Source organism: Camelus dromedarius, chromosome 20 (genome assembly GCF_036321535.1).
Source record: "Camelus dromedarius isolate mCamDro1 chromosome 20, mCamDro1.pat, whole genome shotgun sequence".
Taxonomy (NCBI): Eukaryota; Metazoa; Chordata; class Mammalia; order Artiodactyla; family Camelidae; genus Camelus; species Camelus dromedarius.
Genome location: NC_087455.1, coordinates 16,541,607 through 16,564,013, shown reverse-complemented (window position 1 = coordinate 16,564,013; position 22,407 = coordinate 16,541,607). Strand labels below are relative to the sequence as shown.

At 40.4% G+C, this 22,407-nt stretch overlaps 1 protein-coding gene across 12 annotated transcripts in view; it reads left to right on the top strand.

The window, feature by feature from the left end:
• Positions 1-22,407, top strand: part of COLEC10 (collectin subfamily member 10) — a 398,420-nt gene that overhangs the window by 366,841 nt on the left and 9,172 nt on the right. For 11 of the 12 annotated variants that reach the window (XM_064476878.1, XM_064476879.1, XM_064476883.1 and 8 more), the window contains 2 exons: positions 16,882-16,953; positions 18,323-18,394. In XM_064476878.1, the coding sequence (XP_064332948.1) occupies positions 16,882-16,953; positions 18,323-18,394 (144 nt within the window). The remainder of the gene's footprint in view (positions 1-16,881; positions 16,954-18,322; positions 18,395-22,407) is intronic. The other variant, XM_064476882.1, reaches the window with a different exon arrangement.

Here is a 22,407-nt window from a genome sequence, read left to right as displayed (position 1 = left end):
TGAAACGTTAATTTTTGCGTTTGTGAAAACCCAAGCCCAGAGAGGTGAAATCACTTGTTCTAGGTCACACAGCTGCTAATTGGTGACAGGGCTAAAACTAGACCTCATCCTCCGGATTTCCAAGCCAGTCATTGTTCCCTCCCTCCACGTTACGGCATTGTCCTCACGTTTTACCATTCTCATTAGGCGTGAAATGATCCTTTCTTCGTTTTTATAAATTAACATTAGAAAAGGAGGTCAATGTCTAAACATGGTACAGAATTGTTTTAGCTCGGTCACCTTGATCTAAATTAAGCTCCTGATTTCTTTCTGGTGACTTTATCAGAGAGGTTAAGCAAGTAGGCATTTTCCCCAAACCTTTATATTAATTGTATTAACTCACTGGATTCTTTCATTAAAAGAGTTTTAATATGCATGTTATTCATAAGGACTGACCAAAATTTTAAGTGGCTAGGTTTTTCAACTTTATATTCCGGTGTGTGGGTGTTCTGAACCATTGTTTCCTCTCCTTTTCTCTTTGAATAGATGCCAAGAAAACATTTCAAGGTCAGGTCAGGAGGGGAAGAGTAAAACTCCAGTCAATCAAAATGTGGGCAAAGATGAGCCAGGCGGTACTGAATGATAATGACAAAAACAAATTAGTTTGTTTCATTTAATAGTTGTTTCCTTTACCCATGCCATTTCCCCCTCCCACCCCCAGCTCTCTTACATAATGCTTTGGCTATATATCAGTCGTTACTAGGGACTGGAGTGATAGGTACTTGCCTGTTGGTAAAGATCGTGAGCTTTGGAGACAAAATACGTAACTGTGAATTTAAGCTCTGACACTTACCTGTCTATGTGATCTTAAGCCTCCATGTCCTCACTTTTGAAGTGGAGATAATAGTATTGCCTATCTCAAAACATGTTTAGCATATAGCTCAGCTATCATCTTTTTTTTTTTATTAGCTTCCATTGCTACTCCTAGTCACCATAAACCTCCTCTTTCCCCACATCCCTAAACTGCAAAGTCAACTTTTATTCATCAGACGCTCACAAACTTGAGACCGCCCTTTCTCTTCACTAACATCCCTTCTTTCTGTAGTTCCCCAACTGAGCCTGGTGCTTCTTATCAACTAGATAGGATTAATCATAGTGTAAATACCCTTGGGGATGCAATAGGATTAAAGAAATTAAAACACACAACCAAGACTCAGTCTTTTCATCCATAATGTGGGTTCATAATGGTGTGACTGCTTGCTTCATAGGCTTGTGATGAGGAGACATGAGTTAAGCCATAGAAAGCACTTAGCACCATCTTTTACCCATTGTCAAGGGCTCTTTCAATATTAGAAAACCATAGATTAGCAAAACCCAAGGGAAAATAAGAACAATTTTCCTGTTTTTTCTTTTTTTCTTTAAGAAATATTTTCATTTAGCTACTGTCTGTGCCCCAGGCAGGCAGTTTTGTTGGTCTTCGGTCACTGGCCGTATGTGAAGGCCAGACACAACTGAGATCTCTTTTTTTATTTGCATTTATGAAATTCTACTTCTGGAAACTTTCTAATTCTGTCAGAAATGACTTTATTTACATTGGCCTCTCCACATCTATTCAGGATATTCTAATCATGAACCGGTCTGTCGGGTTTTTGTGCTGGGACTATAATTCCCCAAAATTCTTTAAATTTTATTTTATAGCTTTCTCTGCTCTTTTAGTAAAAAAAAATTATAAATATATGCAGTTAAAATTTGACACTCAGAGACTCAAACAAAGTACCATCTAAATAATTTAATTGTTTCCAAATTGTTTATCATGATTGTTCTTGATTTAAAAACTCTGGAAGCATCATTTCAGGTCTCTTGACAATCCTTGTATCTGTGAAGTAAATGATATGAATATGAGCCTGCAGAGTTTACCAAGGGTTCATCCAGTATTTTGCTTTAGCTCCACTGACACTATAGGAATCATTACCCCGATTAAAAGAGAAGGAAACTAAACACAGTGTTCTCGCATGTGACCCCCTTCTGAAGGTCATTTATTTGACATATCACCCTGGGATGTGTGTATGTGCAAAGCATTACAATATTGGTTGCAGTCAAAAGTAGCTTACATGGTGTTGTCCTGCCTGGCCTGAGATGAACAAATATCTCAAAAAAGATTTTGACATGCAGAGCCAACAGCTATGACAAAGTCATCTCTCTCATCAGCCCACATGCTGAGTGGCCAAATGACAGCACGACCGAAAGGAAGAGGCCCATATGTCCACTGGGGAGTTGGGAGATGGAGCGAGGCAGCAAGAGTGACAAGATGCTCTGGACCGAAATGAAAATCCCCAAAGAGACTGGGAGACGTTAATCTACCACAGAGTCTCTGGTATAGATTTGTCAGTGTCGGTCTAGCATTGAAGCGCGAGGCTGGACGAGGCCACCAGTGATCTTGGGGCGAAGCCAGTACTAGACCATAGATGCGGACCCAATATACTGAAATAAAGCTCATATAGAGTTTACAAAGGCAAGGGATGCTTTCCTAGATTACAGTACTCCTAAGGTGACATTATATTTTTATTAAAATGGGCAATTTTTGATGAATTTTTTGTCTCCTGAAGATCAAGGGAAGCCATACCTTGTTGGTATTATTCTAATGTCACCCAACCATACTCACATGGAACTTTTTTCTATTCCCTGTTCCTGACTCACATTTTAGCTCCGAACAAACGAGCATGTGCAAAACTAAAATGTCCAGCATCCATGGCTGCACAGGTGTTCCTGCATCTGCCTAAGAAGTTTTTATTCCTGGGCTCTGGGTCTACCAGAATGCATCAGCCCACTGCCTGCTCTCCTCTTCCTGTCTTACTCTTTGGAATTAGAAATGTGGGTGGAGGTGGGAGGTTAGGGCACAGTCCTTTGCCCTGTGAAAAAGCATCATGAGTGTGACAAAGCTGTTGACTCAATTTTCTCATCAGTAGAGACCTAGTTTTGGAGCAGGGGTGTCCAATGGAGGAGGAACTAAATATTATTCTACCTCCTTTTAGGTAAGTAGGATTGCTCATCTAATAAGGTAGAATACAGAATTATTTTCCCTATTCTAGCCCTAAAGGCTTCCATGTAATAAAGATGTCACCCCAAAAGGTAAAGACCCTGGTTCTTGTCCTACCTGAAAGACAAGTTTGCAGTCGGGAGATGGTGCATTGTATAGCGAAAGATTTCAAAGATTTATTTAAAAGAAAGGGTAAGTGCACTCCCAAGAATGGGAGGCTGGCTGATGCAAGGGAGAAAAAGGCGGTTTCTGTCTCCCCTTTCTCTCATACCCTTGCCTAGAGGTGGTCCCTTGATTGATTGACGGCTCTTGTCCCTGGAGTACTTAGTCATGTTTGGCCCCTTTGCACATGTCCTTGCCCATGGTGTACAAAGGAAAAACTCACTGGCGGCGGGGGTGGGGTGGGATACCTAAACCGCAGTGTTAATTATAATGCAATGAAAATTGGTCGTGTCCAGTTAAGTCCTTTCTGCTACCACGCGGTCGTGGCTGTCGGGTTTTAACCAGCGTTTTTGTTTTGTTTTTGCTGGCACTCGTTTAGAAGAAGTAAAGCCCCTTTAAGCTGGAGGCGGGCATAACGCCATCTTCCGGACCATCCTCTGTCTCCTCTACCTGCCTGCCCGGTGCCCCAACTTACCTAACTACCTAACGGAAAGCCATTACGCTTTGTTTCATTGTACCTTGGGTTTTCTTTTTTCTTCTTTTTCTCTCTCTTTCTTTCTTTTTCTCAGTTTTCAGTGCTATTTTGTAGAAGTTGTGATGTTTATCAAGTCTGATCAGCCAAATGATAATTTATGCCAGAGGAGCCAATGGAAGTTTTTGAGTAGGAGGATGATATGATGAAGCTTGTTTTTCAGGCAGATAAGTTTCTTGGAAAGGTTGACGTTAGATTGAAGGATGTGAGAAGCTTCTGGTGGGACATGAATTAAAAACAATACCTAAATTAGGGCTGCTGGGAGAGTGAGAAGGGGGTGTATTAGAGACATATTTCAGAAGCAAAATTGGCAGATTATAGTAAGTTCCAAACTGTGTTTGAGCCACCTGTTGACATCCAGATGGAAGAGTCCAGAAGGCACTTTAAAATAAAGATCATAAATATTTTTTAGGCATTTCTTCTCTATGAAAGCCAATCACATGACCGTTTGTTTTTATATTTCATCTTATTTAGTGATTGCCATCCAAGAGGGCTGCCTTTCTCTTAGATAGTTGGGATATCCAAGGATCAGGATGTTCATTTATATAAAAGCATGGTTATGACTAACATTTAATAACAATACTACTCTTTTTCTTTAAATTTGTCTCTGGTCCACTTTGTACTGAAAGGAATTTTTGACAGAACATTGTATGTTACATCAGTAGAGTGTGGTCAACATTTCAGAGCCAGAGCACAAATCTCTGTGCAGAAGTACATCTCAGCCAGGATGTGTCAAATCCATACAGCCAAGGTGTGAGCTACAAGAGGCATTGCTTCCCCTTGGCCTCTTTGCATCCCTCTCATTTCTAGTGGCTAGAATTTCTGTTGGATGTTACTGTCATCATGTAATATTTCTCGAGCACCCACTGCCTTCCGGGTACCGTTTGCCCTTTATATATATTATCACATTTACTCCTCTCAACAACACTGGGGGGAAGATATTCCACTATTCTGATTGACTAATGAGGAAACTGAGGCTGAAAGAATTGAAGTGGGTTGCCAAGGGCTCACAGCTAGGGAGTGAGGGAGCCAGGACTTGAACCAAGCACTCAGATCCCAGATGCCCTGTGCTTAACCCCTGCACTGCGCCACTCAGTCCAGATAGATGGGGCTTCCCCGCCTTGCATTTGTTGCTACTGACTTGGCTGTGAACGCATTTTAATAACGAATGATATGTGCAGATAAGAGAAAACCTGCCCCCTAAGTTTAATGGGGTCTTTTTCATCAAGTGCAATGTGAGTTGTTGTTGATTTCCTCCCTGTTATTCAGACATGTGGTGACTGCAGAAGACTTGCAGGTTCCAAACAGGAATTCTTTTTAATCCAAATAGGCCTAAAAACAAAGAGTAGGTGCTTTGTAATTCAGGTAGGAAAGATTGTAGGATTCTTGAAATTCTCACTTTTCTTTGCAAGGTTGCACAGGAATGAGGTGAAGGGGGAATGAGTTTTATGAGCCCCTGGAATTGATGGGACACGATAAAGGGGTTGTTTTGACATCATAGCCATGTGTATCAACAACCTGGCTTGGGCCATAGTAAGCATTAGATGTTATCATTATAACGTGGTATTATTGTGGGGGAGGGTATGGCTCAAATGATAGAGCACATGCTTAGCATGCACGAGGTCCTGGGTTCAATCCCCAGTACTTCCATTAAAAAAGAAAACTAATAATAAATAAATAGACCTAATGACCCCTCCCATGGTATTATTATCAGATGTTAGTCACAGTATATGCATCTCTTTACATATTGTACTTCTTTGCATTTGTTTAGCATATTAATGTTGAAAAAGCACCTCCATTTATTTCCTTATTTGATATGTTATCTTGTCCTCTGAGAAGAGAGCAGTCTAGGTGAGTCAAAGCCCTGTCTTCTTTCCCTTCCATCACTGATTTTTCCAAAGGCTCAGCTTGTTTGACTCCAACAGAACACGCAGTAATTTCCCTTTGTAACACTCATGACATTTACAAGACCTTGACTGGTGCCTCCCGGACTTTCAGGCTTAGATCATGTCCCGTCTGAGATAGTGGTGTATCCCTAGGATCCAACACAGGACTTGGTAGCTGGTAGAAACTCAGTAAATATTTATTCGAGGAATGAATGAGCGAGCAAATGGTGAAGTCTTGAGCAGCTCTTGAGAACAAAGTGTGGAATGTCTGCTCTTATCACAAGGAACTTACACTCTAAATTTAAATAACAATGCATTTTTAACTAATACTTCAAGGCAGCAATTAGAAAGTAGTAACAAGGAACCAGATGGTGAATTACCAAGGAAATAATTCTGTCAATAAATACAGACAATTAAGAATTTAATTTGAGACAAGACTCATGGGCAGGATTTATAAAAAGAGAAAGGGCCATGGTTCCTTTGTATTAATTACGATTTATTTTTTAAAGTGCATGAGTAATTCAGGTTTGTTGTAACTCATAATATGCATAAATGTGCATAAAATAAAGATGTACAGTGAGAAAGCTAATGATCTTTCTTTTCACTGTGATTCTTCCATTTCCAGATCCAATTCTCTCATGTAACCATCACTAATAACTTGGTATGAACACTTTTCTCTATATTTGCTCAGTTTCTTTGTTGCTTCTTCTAAATGGGATCATATGCAAATAATTCTCCAAGAGACATTCTTTACATAATATAACACAGAGCTCACTCCTTCTTCAGAGATCAGTCTCTAACTCATCAGTTTTAGTAGCTGCATAATATTTCTCATAATTTCATCAGTCTCACTGATGATAAACTTTCAGATTGTTTATGGTTTTTGATTTTGACACTACAAGGAGACATTATAGTGTATACATTTATTCTTAGAGTTATTCCCATAAAATAGGCTCTCTAAGGTAAAATAGAGTGTATGGATTTTTTTATTTTAATCATTATTGACAGATTATCTTCTAGACATGTTGTGGCAATTTATGTTGCCAAAAGCAATGACTGAGTGCTTTCTGTATCTTTGGCAGCTTCAGATGCAATTAACCTTTTTAAATTATTACTAAACCTGATGGCAAAATATGATACAGACATTTACACATATATATGTTTTTCTGACTAACAGTGAATCTGGGCATTTTCATCTATCATTTATTGTTTATATTTTTAGATTATCTTTTGACTTCATGTGTTTTGTTTTTTTTTTTGCAAAGCAATTTGCAAAAGCTTTTTGTATGTTAAAGATATTAATTTTTTTTAGGTCTTAGTGTATGATTTTTTTTCCTTGTCTATTGTGTATTTGTTGATAAACTTCGTATATTTATGTGTCATCTTTTATTATATAAACACTTCTAATTTCTCCTATGGTCATTTATGTCTTTTATTTTATAACTTTTTTTCTGAGGAGATGAATTTCAGACAGAGAGAAAACCACATGCGTTTCAATGGAGGCATGAATTGAAAGACATTTTAATAAACAGTGAATAAACCATTTGGGCAGGAATAGATGGTTATGCAGGTCAATGTCAGAAAAGAATGCCAGAAAGTTCCACTGATGCCAGACTGTGGAAGTCCAAACGCTGGACTAATTAGTTTGGACTTGGCCTATAAACACAGAGCTGAAATGTTTTGAATGGGGTAGTTTTGTAATGAGAATGTGATTTTATAAAGATTAGTTTGCAAGATGGTTTGAAAAAGTGAAGTTCAGATCAAAAGAAACCAGTTATTTCAGTAGCTCTTTATTGAAGACGCTACTCGAGGCAGCTGAAGTCACCAGGGAATAAAACACCCTGAAGCCCGTGTAGGGATCAAATACGAGGACCAGGGGCTAGTCTGTGAGGACGGGAAGAGGTCAAATAATGGCAATAGAGATTGAAGGAAAACCAAAGGATGGACGTGAGGAAAAAATAAGAATCAAGATGGGAATTAGGAGGGAAGAAGAGTCCAAACCACTTAGGGTATTGAGCCTGGGAGACTGGAGCCTGACAGTGACACTGGGAGATGGGCAAATTAGGAGAGGAATCTAAAATATGGGGTGGAGGGAACAGCAGAGACAGAGACTTGTGGGCAGATCTTACTTGACTCCCAAGGGGGTTGCATCCTGATAAACCCTTCGTAAGTTGAAAATGCATTTAATACACCAACACTTACGTTAGCCTACAGTTGGGCAAAACCATCTTCTTAAAAATAGTGGGGAGGGGATAGCTCAGTGGTAGAGTGTGTGCTCAGTGTGCACGAGGTCCTAGGTTGAATCACCCAGTACTTCCATTAAGAAAAAATAATAATAAAGTGTTGAATAGCTCAAGTAACTTATTGAATATTGTACTGAAAGTGAACAGAGTTGTTGTTTGGCTACAGAATGGTTGTCAGTGCGCGATCGCGTGGCTGACTGGGAGCTCGCTGTTGCTGCCCAGCATCTAGAGGGAGTAACGTACTGCATATGTCTAGCCTACCAAAAGACCGAAATTCAAAACTGGAAGTACAGTTTCTGCTGAATGTGTATCACTTTTGCACCATCGTCAAAAAATTGTGAAGTCAACCCATCGTGAACTGGGGACTGTCTGTGTTAGTCCGGGTTGCCTTACTCATTTATAAGCCATCACCGCAGACATCCCAGCAGGCTGAAGTCAATTCATTAATCAGCCATTACTGAGACTGACATTTCAATCAATTCCTAATTAATTTGACCGTATTTTCATTAAGCTCACATTGATCCATCTTGTCTTTAAGGATGTTATTCCTTTTATTTTGAAGCCTTTGTTGAGAAAGCAACTACCACATCTGAGACCCTGTGCCAAAGACTAGGAACACAATGAAAATAGGATAGCTTCCCTGACCTGTCGCATCCCCTGTGACGCAATGTGGTGGATGCTATGAAGTACCATGGGACTTCGCTTCAGAGAATGAGATTAATCCTGACTGCTAAAGAGGGAGATGGGGGCAGGAAAGTCTGTGTGGAGAAGACTCTTGGGTAGAGGAGGTAGCGCAAGAGCTGGACCTATTAGGTGCATGGAGTGGGACAGAGGATAAAAATCCACATGAATTTTATTGATGAGAACATTTTAGCACTGGCCCACCCTGATATAATGACAAATCTGTATTTTAGCTTATTTTCCTTTGCACTTACCTTGAGATATAAGTTTATTCTGTTGGAGCCCAAGGCAAGTGATCCCATTTACTTCTTCCTGAGAAGGACTAGGGGAGAGTTTCAGGTGTGGGTAGAGTTAGATGTTTTCCCCCTTGTGCTCCCATAACTGCTACTCTTTCACCATTTATTACAGTAATCACATGTTTACATGCCCCTTCCCTTCTGAAGTCTTGATCTCCTAGTAGGAAGACCCTCCTTCTCCTGATCAGTGTCTAGTGGTTATATTAGTGCGGAAACTTGTGTTTGCAAGAGTAAGAATCCAAAAACAAACCAAACGTAAACTGGCTAATCAAACAAACAGAAAGAAGGGGAATTTATAGACTCATGTAACAGGGAGGGATTCAGGCTGAGCCATATCCAGGCTCAAGTGATGTGTTCAAAATCAAACACACCTTGGTTCTGTTTTCCTCTATAATGACTTCATTTTAAAGAAGCTTCTTCCTTCGTGATGATAAAATAGATTCAAATACTTCAACAATAGTCTGTCCTCTGTGCAACCCCTGCAGAAAGAGCAAATCTTCAATTTCTGAAATTTATAACTGCTTGAGTTATGGAGGAGACATCTACAAGGTGAGATTTACTGGCTCTTACTGGACCACATGTCCATTGCTGACCCCGTTACTGTGCAGAATGTTCAAACCACGGGGACTGAGAATAAGCAAGTGTTGTTTCCTATGAAGAGTCGTGGGGCTGTCACCAGAAGCTCAGGGAGGGGACACCAGGTGGGTGAAAGTAACAGATGCCCACTATACACTCAGTCATGTTTAGTGGATTAATGAGTGCACACTCAGTGCACGGGGCTCCTCCATACACTTTGCCATCCTTAATATCATTTAATATTCAAGTAACTCCATGAGAATAGTATAACTATCTCAATTTTCCAGGGTAGGAAATTGAAGCAGAGAGGGTAATTATTTAGTATAAGATTAAAGAGCTGTCAGGTAGAGATTAAGGGTTTGAGCCTAGGTCTCTGTGACTATCATTTAGTTGAGGCTGCCATAACAAAATACTACAAACTAGGTGGCTTAAACAACAGAAGTGCATCGTCTTACAGTTCTGGAGACTGGAAGTCCAGGGACAAAGAGTTGGCAGATTTGGTCTCTCTTAGCCAAGACCTCTGTCCTGGGCTTGCTGATGGCTGTCTTCTTGCTGTGTCCTTACGTGGCCTTTTCAGGGATGTGTGCCCGCATCCCTCATCTCCCTTTGTGTGTTTCCAAATTTTCTCTTCTTCTAAGGGCACCAGTCACATTGGATTAAGACCATTCTAAAGGCCACAATTTAACCTAACCACCTTTCTAAAGGCCTTATCTCCAAATACAGTCGCATTCTGAGGTACTGGGGGTAGGGCTTCACCATACGGATTTTGGGGGGAAGATAACAATTCAGCTCGTAACAGACTATAAAACTCCCCTTCTATCCATTGCACCACGCTTCTGGAGGAAACTTGAATGAGGATCCTGTCGGTCATTCAGCTTGAATAGACCTATGGTTCTGAAGGCTGAATCCCTTGGTAAATTTCACCTGGTTTGAGAGCTGCTGTCTTCTGTATAAAATTCTCCCTGGGACCTCTTTTCCCCTTAAAGGCATGCAGTTTCCTGTGGACTAAGATGAACGTGGTTTTTCCGTAACCACGCCCCTACTGCAGGACAGGAATAAACAGTATTTTACGAATGCTTTCAACATGTTAGGAAAGCTCTTGATTGCTTTGCAAGAACGGTCTTCTTGCTTGCACATTCGTCGTATCTAGGTGAGGGAGTGTTAGGGAAGAATCTCAGGAAAATCTCTCAGAGGACCTCTGCCCTACTGCCATGCTTTAACTAATCATGGAGAAATATACTCTTGTTTATTGTTCTTAAGCAAGGTTGACCAAGGTCTGGGTTTTCTCTGTCCACAGAAACGCTGCCTTAAGGCCATGAAGATGACAAGCGTAATGTTTACAAACCATTTTTCATTTAGAAATCATGCTTGCTCAATTTTCATGCTTTCATTAAATGAAGGATGAAGAAAATTGCCCCTCAGGGTCTCAAACAAAGAAAGAGTGCTGTGATGAAATGTCACCATGGGTCTGTCACCTCTCTACACTGTTCACCCAATGCTACCTTTTGGGGGACCGGTAAGCCATGCCTGGTTTTAAATTAAAGATACTTCTCTGTTGGCACCTATTAACCAAGTGATCGGTGCCAGTTCTAGGGGATCAGACCATTTAGACAGTTAAAAGAGTCCTGCCCTCAGGCAATGGGCAGGAGCTGTGCAAGTAAGACTAGGCACACAGCTTGGCAGTGTATCTGACAAGGAGTAAGGAAGGGAGAAACCGTATTATTGTTTTTCCCCCTTTGCTTGCAATTTTCATCCCAAAGCTATTACAATGATTCAGAGTACCATGTGTCTCAGAGTAAGGAAACAGCCCTCCTCGTGGGGGGCTAAATCTGGAGGTGCTCTAGTTATTTCCAATTACAGATAAAACAGAGACTCTGAAAGGTTAAATATTCCACCGAAGTTCCCAAAGCTGGAATGTGATATAATTAGGACTCGAACGCAGGATATGTAAGAGTGGAGCCTGTGGGCTTCATCAGTATATTACCCCAGCTTCCCAGGAACTGCTGTCTTCTGTGCATGACCAATGGAAATTTGTCTTCTTCCCATCACTCCGGTCATGGCAGTTTCTTGATCTATTAGTAGTCCTTTCAGAAGGTAAAATGAAATTACTTGCCGTGAATTGTCTTCAAAGAACCTCAGTTTACTCCTCTGAATTCTTTTCTTTCTAAGTAATCACCTCTTTTTTTTTGTTAGATTATGTACAACACAGCAGTATGGTCTCAAGATAAAAGAGATCAAAAAACCCTATGAAGGGTTTTAGCAAATTTGACGTAAGCAAATCCCTGCAGCCCATTAAAAAGTAAGATTGATATAATGATATTTTATTTACATAGGAGAATGCGCTTACCTTTTAGAGAAACTTGCTAAAGTATTTGAGAAATATATGTTACGATGTCTATAATTTACTTTTTTAAAAAATCAGTTAAAAGTAAGTAGATGAAGCAATGACAACTTGTTAATTGTTAAAACTCAGTAATGAGTGAATATTTACTTATCTATCTTTAATTGTGTGAAAACTTTTGTAGCCAAGAGTAAAAAATGCATAGTCAAGTAAGAAAGTAAGTGATGATGATAGGCTAAGGATTGTAGTGAATACAAAGGAAGGTTCAAAAGAGATAACCTTTCTGGTGGTGATGATGAGGATAATGGCCATCATCATGACCCTTTCTACACCTCCCTTCTACTCTCATTAAAACAAGAATAGATGACTACAAAGCACCAAAAATGGTGCTGAACACTTCTCAGGCCTGGTCTCCTTTAGTCCACGACAATCCTATGAAGTAAGGATTTTCCCCTTCATGTTATGGATGGAACTGAGACTCAAAGAAATGATATGACTTGCTCCAGAGCTCTTTTCAGCAGTGCAGGGCACTCATTTTGCCTGAGGGAGAGCTGTGTGGATGTGACCGAGGAACGGGGATCGTATGGGGAGGCAGATGAAGGCACAGAAGGGCCATTAAACAGGGTGAACAGAGAAAAGGCAAACAATAGCAGGTCCCAGGAAGGCTCATATGTTCCAGTGAAATAATCGGAATGTGATTGGGGAAGGAAAAGTACTGGGCAGTGGTCCAGTTTATGACCTTGCTAGTGTATCTCGTATAGAGGAGAGGTTTGGGAAATAATTGATATGACTATTAAAATGTCCAATAATGAAGATGCAATCAGAAAGAAGGTGTGACTAGGGCTGGGGGGTACATTTTTAGGCAGGGGTCTGGCCTCATTGATAAAGCACACCATACCACCTGTCCCACTCAACTCCAAAGCCGGCCAGGAGAAGGGCTATGAACACCTTCCCCAGTCCATAAGATTATTTTGACAGTGGGAAAAGTATGGCTTCTAGTTGAATTTTCTCCAGCATTTCCAAAACCAATTCACTGATTTTTAATAATTACTTCCTTTGATCAGGGGGTAATGACCTGGGCTCAGCTATTTCATTTCAAACTAGAATTTAATTTTAAAAGATTTTTGCTTGTTGGGGGAAAAAAAAAAAAAAGTCGTACCTAAGAAAAATTGGTCAACTGTGTGCTCTGCTGGAGTTCTGCTGGAGAGATTATCACAGCAAGCTGGTGGCCTGGGGGGGTCTGAAACAAATCATTTTTGTAAAATTGAAATTAGTTCATTACAGTCGATAGCTTTTCATTTAACTTTGAAATGTAAGTGGCTGTTTTTAAAAGTAAGAAAGTAAGTCTAAATTGGCCTACTAATCCAATGAAAGATTGCCAAGAGGATAAAAGCAGACAACTGTAAGCCATACGGGGGTCCTTTCCAAAGCTTGCTTTTATGCCTCTCTTCTGTTCTCATTAAAGCAAGTCCCAAAGATCAAATGAAACTGGGACCCAAGCTGAAGGCAAGGGTACAAGTTGTTTACTTCATCTCTGCCAGCAGCCCTCTCACCACCAGGCTGGGACTCAGACACACACATCAGAAGAATAATAATCCTATTTTCGCCCTCCCAGGTCTCCATCAGGAGTCACCAGGGAGCAGCAGATGACTAAGTCACTCATCTGGCTGCTTCCAGTTGGATATTTGCTTGAAAATGAATGGGAAAGCTCATGAGAAGGGAGAGAGAAGAAATAATCATGGCACTAGTAACTCCCATTAGTGTGGATTTATGATTCCCTAAGTGCTTCAGATCAAGTGCCTGCATTTGCTCTTGCCTTTTGTTGAGCACGACATGCGTCTTTGGTCCCATCATGCAGAATAGCAATCCCAAAACCCAGAAATGCCCAAACAGAAATTTGTTTCCCGTCACACACCTTGTGGAGAATGTGGGCTGTGGAGGCATTTTCCCTGGCTTGAATTCTGGCTTTATTACTTACAAGCTATGTGACCTTGGGAAATTATTTAACCTCTAGCAGACCCCATGTTCTCGTCTGTTAAATGGAGTTAAGAATGGTATCCATCTCAAAGGTTGTTGTGGGGCTGGAATGGTAAGATGCATGTCAGGTACTAGGAACCCTTTTGGCACTTAGTATTCAATAAACACTATCATTATATTTGTAAAATATTTAATGGCTCATAAAATATACACAGTTCAACCATATATATTAAACACCAGAGCCAAACACTTTGCTCAGTTCCAGGGATGGGAGAATAAATCCCTGATGACCCCAGTTATCCCTCAGGTCACAGATGAGCATAAGGGATGGCCCAGATAAGGAGACTCACTCAGAAGAAAGTGGTATTTTAAACCATGAAGGTAATTAGTGGGAGAATTTAGCCCAGCCTGAGAGTATCAGAGAGCATCCTGAAGGAAATACTTTTCTTCTTTCTTTCTTTTTAAAAAAAACATGTTATCTTTTATTTATTCATTTTTTGTTGAGGGAGGTGATTTTTTTATTTATCTATTTTATTATTATTTTGTTTTTGATGGAGGCCCTGGGGATTGAACCCAGGGCCTCGTGTGTCGTAGGCATGCACTCTACCACTGAGCTCTACCCTCCCCCCCCACCATGGGGAATACTTTTTTAATTTTACCTTTTCCAGAATTCTCTGAACAAAGTATTAATTTCATTCATTCTACAAATGAGTGAAACAAGGCCCAAGGTCAAGGACTTCCCAAGGCCCCTCAGCTCATGGGTGGCAAAGCCAGGTCTCAGTTATCCCAAATGACCTCAAGGATATATTCCCTAGGAATTAAGTCACTGAGATATTGAGCTGATTTTTTTTTCTTCCCCACTGTCTTTCTTGTTCAAAAAGGAACAAAAACTCATTTTCCCCCTGCATTTTCCCTTTTCTCCCACAAAAATCTGGCACAGCGCCACATTCTAGAAAATCCACAATCTGCTGAGAGTCACAGAATCCTAGACTGGAGGGGACAGTTGTTTGCTGGTAGGGATCTGGAGGCGCAGAGACATACATATTGTTGAGTCCTAGTTAGACTACTCACAAGCTCTATGACAATAGGATAGCAACTTAACCTCGGAGAGTCTCAGTTTTTCCATCCATAAAATGGAGCAGTAAGTTTCCTCCTCTTTAGAGTTGCTATAGTGATGACGTTAGCTCAGTGCTGGTACACGTTACAACTGCTCAATAAACAGTCACTGATCACTCTAGCTGCAGAAATGCCACCTAGTTCATCCACTTTACCCCACTAGTCAGATCACACAAATCATCGGCACACTGTTTTGTTTTGAAAGCCATCCCCAGAGGGAGATTCTGAAGCTTCACATGTGAAGGGTTTCACTGCTTGACTAATGTCACAACCTGGAAATCCAGCTGTTCCATACTTTGCTGTGCTTGCATTTACAACATTAACATTCTGCTCTTAAAAAATAAAAAATAGAGAATGGCTGGTTGTGCTTTTTCTGGATAAATGAATGAACATGTCAGCATTCTGTCTCCCAAACTAAACTAATCCCAGGAATTGCATGTTTGTCTTTAGAAGACCACTGTTACCTACCACTTTCCACCAGTACCGAACAGGACTCCTTCACGTCCTGAGACTGCGGCGGTGATAACGCGGGTAGCTGGTCTTAATAATACTGTGTGTTGTGCTCTTTGTTTTCAAAGCACGTTCGCATACTTACCTTGTTGATCCTAATACAGCTGGGAGAGCTCGGGAGGGCGGGGATCATCTCCACGTTAAGGATGAGGAAACCGCAGTATCAATGAGAGAACAGCAGCCACGGTGGCCAAGCACTGATTACGTTCCAGGTCTTTGATGCCTGTTAATCATATTTAAACTTGTTAAGAGCCTTCTTTAGTAGGTGTTACTAGTTCAATTTACAGGAGAGGAGAATGAGACTCAGAAAGGGAAGTCACATATCCAGCTTTCTCCAGATACTGAACGGTGGAGTGGGGAAGGTCCAGAGCTATCTGACTCCAAAGCCAGTAAGCTCAATCGCTAACTTATGGAAATTTGCTTACCCCATCAGTGATTGACACGACCATAAAATCCAGGATTCCTGATTCACAGTCCAGGATACCTTCCATCAAACCACTCATTCAGTCCATCTTGACTGGGCGAGTTGCTGGAGGTCAACCCACCTATGACTAAAATATTCGCTGCTCACATAGAACTGCTTTGCCGCTGTTCCCCATCCCTAAAAAGCTTCTGGGCTTTTCTTCCAGGTCTATGCCTATGACTTTGGGGCTCCAAAGCATGCAGTCAGAGAGGAATATATATATATATATAGTTTACATATTTAGATCATGTAAATTTATGTTTGTATTATATATCTCTACACGTTGTGCATGGATATACTTGTATACGGTTGCATATACATACACACACTTCCAGAATTTGCCGGATTCTCTGGCCAGGATAAAGATTTATCAGCTCAAACAAACTTCTCAGGGATTTACCAGCAAGGATATTTCTTTAAATATAGAGTTGGATGTGTGTTGGTTCGCAATTTGGGGAATTTCCTGAGTGAAATCTGAAATCAGGCCCCATATGCAGAGGGTAAGGGGAGACTGAAGAAAGAAGCAGACCACTCCAGATTGGTAGGTGGCATGTGTCATAAGCAAGGGGAGTTTACTTACAAGGGTCTGGAGTGCCCGCCTCCAATCAAGGCAAGGAGATCTCTGCACCCGCCCACCAGAATCTTACAGGTTGGTGCAGATGCCTTAACTGAGTTTGGTAATGCACTCAGTCCAGATGGTCTCAACACCGTACTCTTTCAAGGGTGCATCCTTGAAATAGCTTGAGGTTTGGGAACGGTGGATAGAACACACATTCCAAAGGCTGGGGAAGAGGTGAGGAGCCTTTAATTGCCAGGGTCTAGCTTGCTGGTCAACTGGTGGTCACATCCTTTTGATGACCTCCTCCAACAATGTGGAGAAAAGTGAAAGAGAAAAGACACTCGGAGTTTCTTCTCTTTCCCTGAGTGTCCGTCCACATAGGCCTAGGTACAGACTCACATCAGAGTTTTAAAGCAAGCATTAAGCTAAGGGGTGGGTTCCAGCCATGTTCAGCTTCTCCTGGGGAGTCTGTGCTTATGTTACTATTTGAGTTGCTCCACTCATTCATTTTCCATTTCAAAAGGAGATTTCGGTGAGAAAGGAGATCCAGGAGAGGAGGGAAAGCATGGCAAAGTGGGACGCATGGGGCCCAAAGGTAGGTAACAAGATATGGCTGTGACATTGTAAGTTTCAAAATACTCTTCTGTCTCTCTACCAGACTTGCCCTGGACCTTAGCAGCTTTCGTAACAGCCTCTGTCCCCGAGATCCATGAAATGCATTTCAGTTGTGAATTTACTCACCACCAGAGAGTTCCTGTGAGATTGCCTGTCAGCAAGACTCAGACACAGTTCTCAAGCTGCATCCTTAGGGCTGGTATGAGTGGGACACCCTGGGACCTCTAGGGAACAGCAGTCTCTGGGAATATCAGAGAAACCGTGAGTTTTAGAAACGCAGCTGTGTTCATCGCTGTGTCTCCCCTCTGAAAACATGATAAGCAACTCTGGCTGGCTGGCTTCAAGGTGAGGCAGAAAATAAGAAAGAACAAAAAGAGGTGTCTGATCCATTGATTTCCTCACCTTTCTCCAAGTTCTCTCGGCAAATGGTGGAGTTTACACGGGAGGAATGGGAGCAAAGAAATTGAGAATCACTCAAAGGGAATGTTTTTACTCACAAAGCCGAGACTGTGCCTCGCCAAAATATAGCTTCTGGATTACAGTGTGTAAGCATGTGTCTTCCAAGCACTAGAAATATTCCCTGCCAACTGCTACAAGGGGTGGCCTGAGAACACTGATTTTAAAACCTTTAGTAATTAAAGAGAAGAAAAGATCCACAGGCCTTTGAGACCTCAGTTTGAGAAACGCTGATTTAAACTCTTCTTATTCTTTAAATATGAACAATCAATTGCAAAATTATTCTCACAAATATATACCTTCATAACTGGTGAAATTTTTTAGATAATCATAGATTAAAAACCAAAATTTGTAACAAATTTGTGAACTCAGCGATCCCTGATTACATATATATTTTTGTATAAAAACTTGTGGTACAATCTCTGCTGTCCCTTTGATTACTAGATTTTACAATTGTATGTCCCTTCCCTTTTAAAACATGGCTAATATAGGCAAAAATTTTTTTTAAATAGAGAGGAAATAGAATCCCAAAGTGAAGCCAAAGTGGATCTCAAGAGGAATACAATTAGAATACAATGCAAGAATTCTTTCACTCAGCCCCTTATCTGACCTTTAGATTGAACGTCCTCTGCTAGAGTTCTTTAGGAAATAGTGCATCTGTAAGCATTTTAATATCATCAGGCCCAGGACTGTCACACTCACCCACATTTTAACTTTAATACATCCATTTAATGCTATTAAAATAGCAAATAAAGCCTAGGATGTATATTACATACCACGGATAGAAGGATGCGCTTTTGGTATTTCCTTCAAGTGAATATTGTATGTTAGGCACATCATTACAGGGAAGACAAAACCTTAGGATTACAAAGATGATATGCTTTGTTTTTCAGGAATTAAGGGAGATCTGGGTGATATCGGAGACCAGGGCAACATTGGCAAGACTGGGCCCATTGGCAAGAAGGGTAAGCCACACTTTAGTGCTCTCCAGTAGCAATTTAAAGCAAGTCGAACCTACCCTTGATTTATTTTGAGATGTTCTGTAGCATGAAAATAACCCCTTTTCCTTCTTTTAAAATACAAGTTTTCTCTTCCTTTATTTCCTGGCTGTTTCTTCCATACGTAAGCAATGTGACTTTTAAAAAAAGACCTTGAGCAAAGTTAAACTGAAATTCAGGGACAGATTCAAACATAAAGTTCAGTTAGTCTCTGTGTAGAACTCTCTCCTGGGATTTACTAGTCATAATCCTTTATACAAGGAAAATGGGTGTCATGACCGTGAAGCATGCTCAGCTGGAGGAAACCATTATTCGTAAAACTCAAGGTAGTAGAGAACAGTATAATATTCTTTTTTATTTTCAGTGGAATAATAATCATTCCGTGTCTGGGATCTATTAGCAAGGTGAGAACTTGAAGTGTATATATGCACATCGTTTTGTTTTCAGTCACATCCTGACCCTGCACATTCCTGCTTTAGTATTATGAAACAGAGGTAGCCGCCTCCATGTCTTCTTCCGTATGGTCTGGCACTGATTCGAAAGCACTCATCTCCATCAAATCATCTTCTGTTAATTCCTCTGGTGTGATATCCACTAGCTCTTTAATTTCTCCAGGATCCATAGCTTGAAACCCTTCGCCCCCTGCCCCATCTTTTTTTTTTTTTTTTTGCCATATTCAGTCTCTTTCCTGATTTCCTTGATTGGCTCTGTTATAAATCCTATGAAGTCGTGCACAACATCTGGACAGTTTTCTCCGGCAGGAGTTTACTGTTTCAGCTTGATGGTTTTCACGGCTTTTTCTATAGCAATGATGGCATCTTCAGTGGTGTACTCCTTCCAGGCTTTCATGGTGTTTTCTCTGTCGGCTTCTCTTCCATAGCACTGACAACCTTTTCCATACAGTACCGTGTATAATGAGCCTTAAAGGTCCGTATGACCCCCGATCTAGAGGCCTAATTAGAGATGTTGTGTTTAGGGGCAAGTAGACCACTTTGATGCCTTTGGTGTTGAACTCATGGGGTTCCGGGTGGCCAGGGGCATTTGTCCAATATCAAAAGAACTTTAAAAGGCAGTCCCTTTCTGGCAAGGTACTTCCTGACTTCAGGGACAAGCATGATGGAACCAGCCCAGAAGAAGGTCTCTCACTGTCCAGGCCTTCTTTCCCTACAACCAAAACACTGATGGCTGGTGTCTACCTTTCCCCTCAAGGCTTGGAGTTTAGCAGCTTTATAGGTAAGGTTAGTCCTGACCATAAGCCCGACTGCATTTGCACAAAACGGTAGAGTTGGTCCACCCCTTCCTGCCTTAAACCCTGGTGCTCACTTCTCTTCCTTACTAATCAACATCCTTTGTGGAATTTTTTTCCAGAATAGGGCACTTCTGTCTGCATTAAAATCCTGTTCAAGGGGGGAGGGTATAGCTTAAGTGGTAGAGCACATGCTTAGCGTGCATGAGGTCCTGGGTTCAATCCCCAACACCTGCTCTAAAAATAAATAAATAAATACATACATACATACATACATACATACATACATACATACTAAATAAAGCTAATTACCTCCCCTCACCAAAAAATAAATAAACTTAAAAAAAAAGTCCTGCTCAGGCAGATACTCTTTCTCCTCAATGTTTTTTTTTAACGGCGTCTGGGAACTCATCTGCTGACTCTCCATCAGCAGAAGCTGCTTCTCTTGTTATTGAGATTTTTAAAGCCAAACCTCTCTCTAAAATTCTCAAACCGTCCTTTGCTGGCATTCAATCCTCCAGCTTTAAATCCTCACTTTTCTTTTGCTTTGTCATATGGTGACTTCACTTTTTCTCAGATCATCTTAGGATCTATGGGTGTGCCTTTCTTATACAAATCCTACACCCACATAAATTCTGCATTTTCAATATAAGACGAAAAGGTATTCCTCAAAAACTGCAAGGTTTTCTTACCTGCCGGGATAGCTGTAGCAACAGCTTCACAAATTTCCTTTTCTGTCCTGCACTGGATTCTTTTATCTTGAAATGGTGGGCAATCCCAGCTGCAGACTTCAATCTACAGTACATATCAAGCAATTCACATTTGTCTTGCAGTGTCCTGGCTCTTCTCTGCCTCTTGGGAGCACTGCCAGCATCACTAGTGGCACCTTGTATGGGCCACATGGTGTTTGTTACTCAAGGTTTACAGTATGGCACTAGACACGATGAAAAATATGGGAGAACTGCTAGTGATCATTTTTTACTTGGATACACAGTTTACTTGAACATACGAACTGCTCACTTGATTTATGCAAAGATGACAATTTTTGGAAATGGAAAATGATGCACCTATCAATAAACAGTGCTAGATCAATTGGATGTTCATGAATGCAGCCAGACATATGCAACACATAATATATGAAAAAAAAAAAGAATTAGAGAGGCACAAAATTCAATTTTTAATTAAAATATTATCATTTTTAGTGAATTTTGTAATGTGGTACTTGACTACTTTTAAAATTTAATGATTTCGTTTTATTTCTTTTCTTATAATAAGTATTCATGTTTATAAGTACTTCTCCATCTGTTATTTGGTTTTATATTTTTTTTAAAGAAGGCGCCTCATATTGTATAAGCTTCAGATAAAATGCATCATGGATCTTCCCCTGGCTGTATCAGACTCATTTAACAAATGGTTAAAGGTGTGGCCAGAGTAGGGGATGCTGGACTTCAAAATGTCTGGGATGCAACCATGTCATATAAGGTTAAGATCTCAAGTATTGCCCTAGCAATGAGCAGAAGTGGAAGGGCAGGCTAAGTCACTGCCATGGACACATTCAAAATTCAAGACCTTTATTTTTCAATGAGTTATTCTAGGTGTTACACTTTCCTAGATTTAGATGTGCCAAATCCAGATGAGACTCCAGCCAGGAGAGCCGGAGTTAATGATCTTGAACCAAGTCTTAATCCTTTCTTAGAATAAGACGAGGTAATTTTGGAAGGGAGAGGGGTGGATGACAGAGCCAAGGATTTTAGTGTGATTTTCTGAACCTCAAAACGGATGAACTTTCAAATATTGGAGAAGTAACAGTCTGGAAATGATAGGGTTAACTAACCTTGTCTTCTCCAGGCCAATTCCTTAGTCAAGCTCAGGTGCCTATGCACCTAGAGACACCTCCATCACTTTACTTGTTCTCATGGTTTATTAGCTTGTCTGTTTCGCCCACTAGGCTGTGAATTTCTGGAGGAAACATATGGATGAAAGATGTATCAGGCCTATTTGTTAAAATAAATATAAGCTTTATGTGAGGACCCTACTTTTTAATCATTTTTTTCTAATGTCTATTATACTGTGGAAACTTTCTAAACGTTTGTTGCGTTAATGATGAAAAAAATAAGAGATAAAATATTTTATTTCCTATGATGTGGCCCTCTTTTCTATTCTTTATTTCTATAAATACCACTTTCTCTTAACATCAGTTTTCACCATTGGCTGAGATATTTTTTTCTGCTCCAGAGATATGCCATCGAAATTTATGAGCAAGTCCTGGAATTTCAAAAAAAAAAAAAATGGAGGTTCAGTGTTCTGGCTCACCTGGATTAATTTCATTTTTAATCTGTACTTTGAAATTTATTGTTCTCATTTTGTCATTGGCCCTTCTAAATTTTTCACTGACTCAGATTAATCTCAACTTTCTGGGCTGACCTTAATGTTGTCACTTGAATGGATAAGGTAGCTTTCTGGATGTCAATATTTCATTTCAGGAATAAGAAAGAATGATTTAGTATAGGTAAATTCAATCTCATAGCAAAATAGATGCTTTTACTTAAGGTCAATAATCCTTTTACAGTGGAAGTATTGTGATGTTCTGTTTGTTCGTTTAAATGCAACCTCTAATTCTTCAACCTTAAAACAGTTAATACAGAGGTATTCCCATTTATGGGCCAAAAATAAGTTTTTGTGTATGGCTTTAAACCAGAATTCTTTTGGGTCAAGGGGACACCAGGAGCTCACA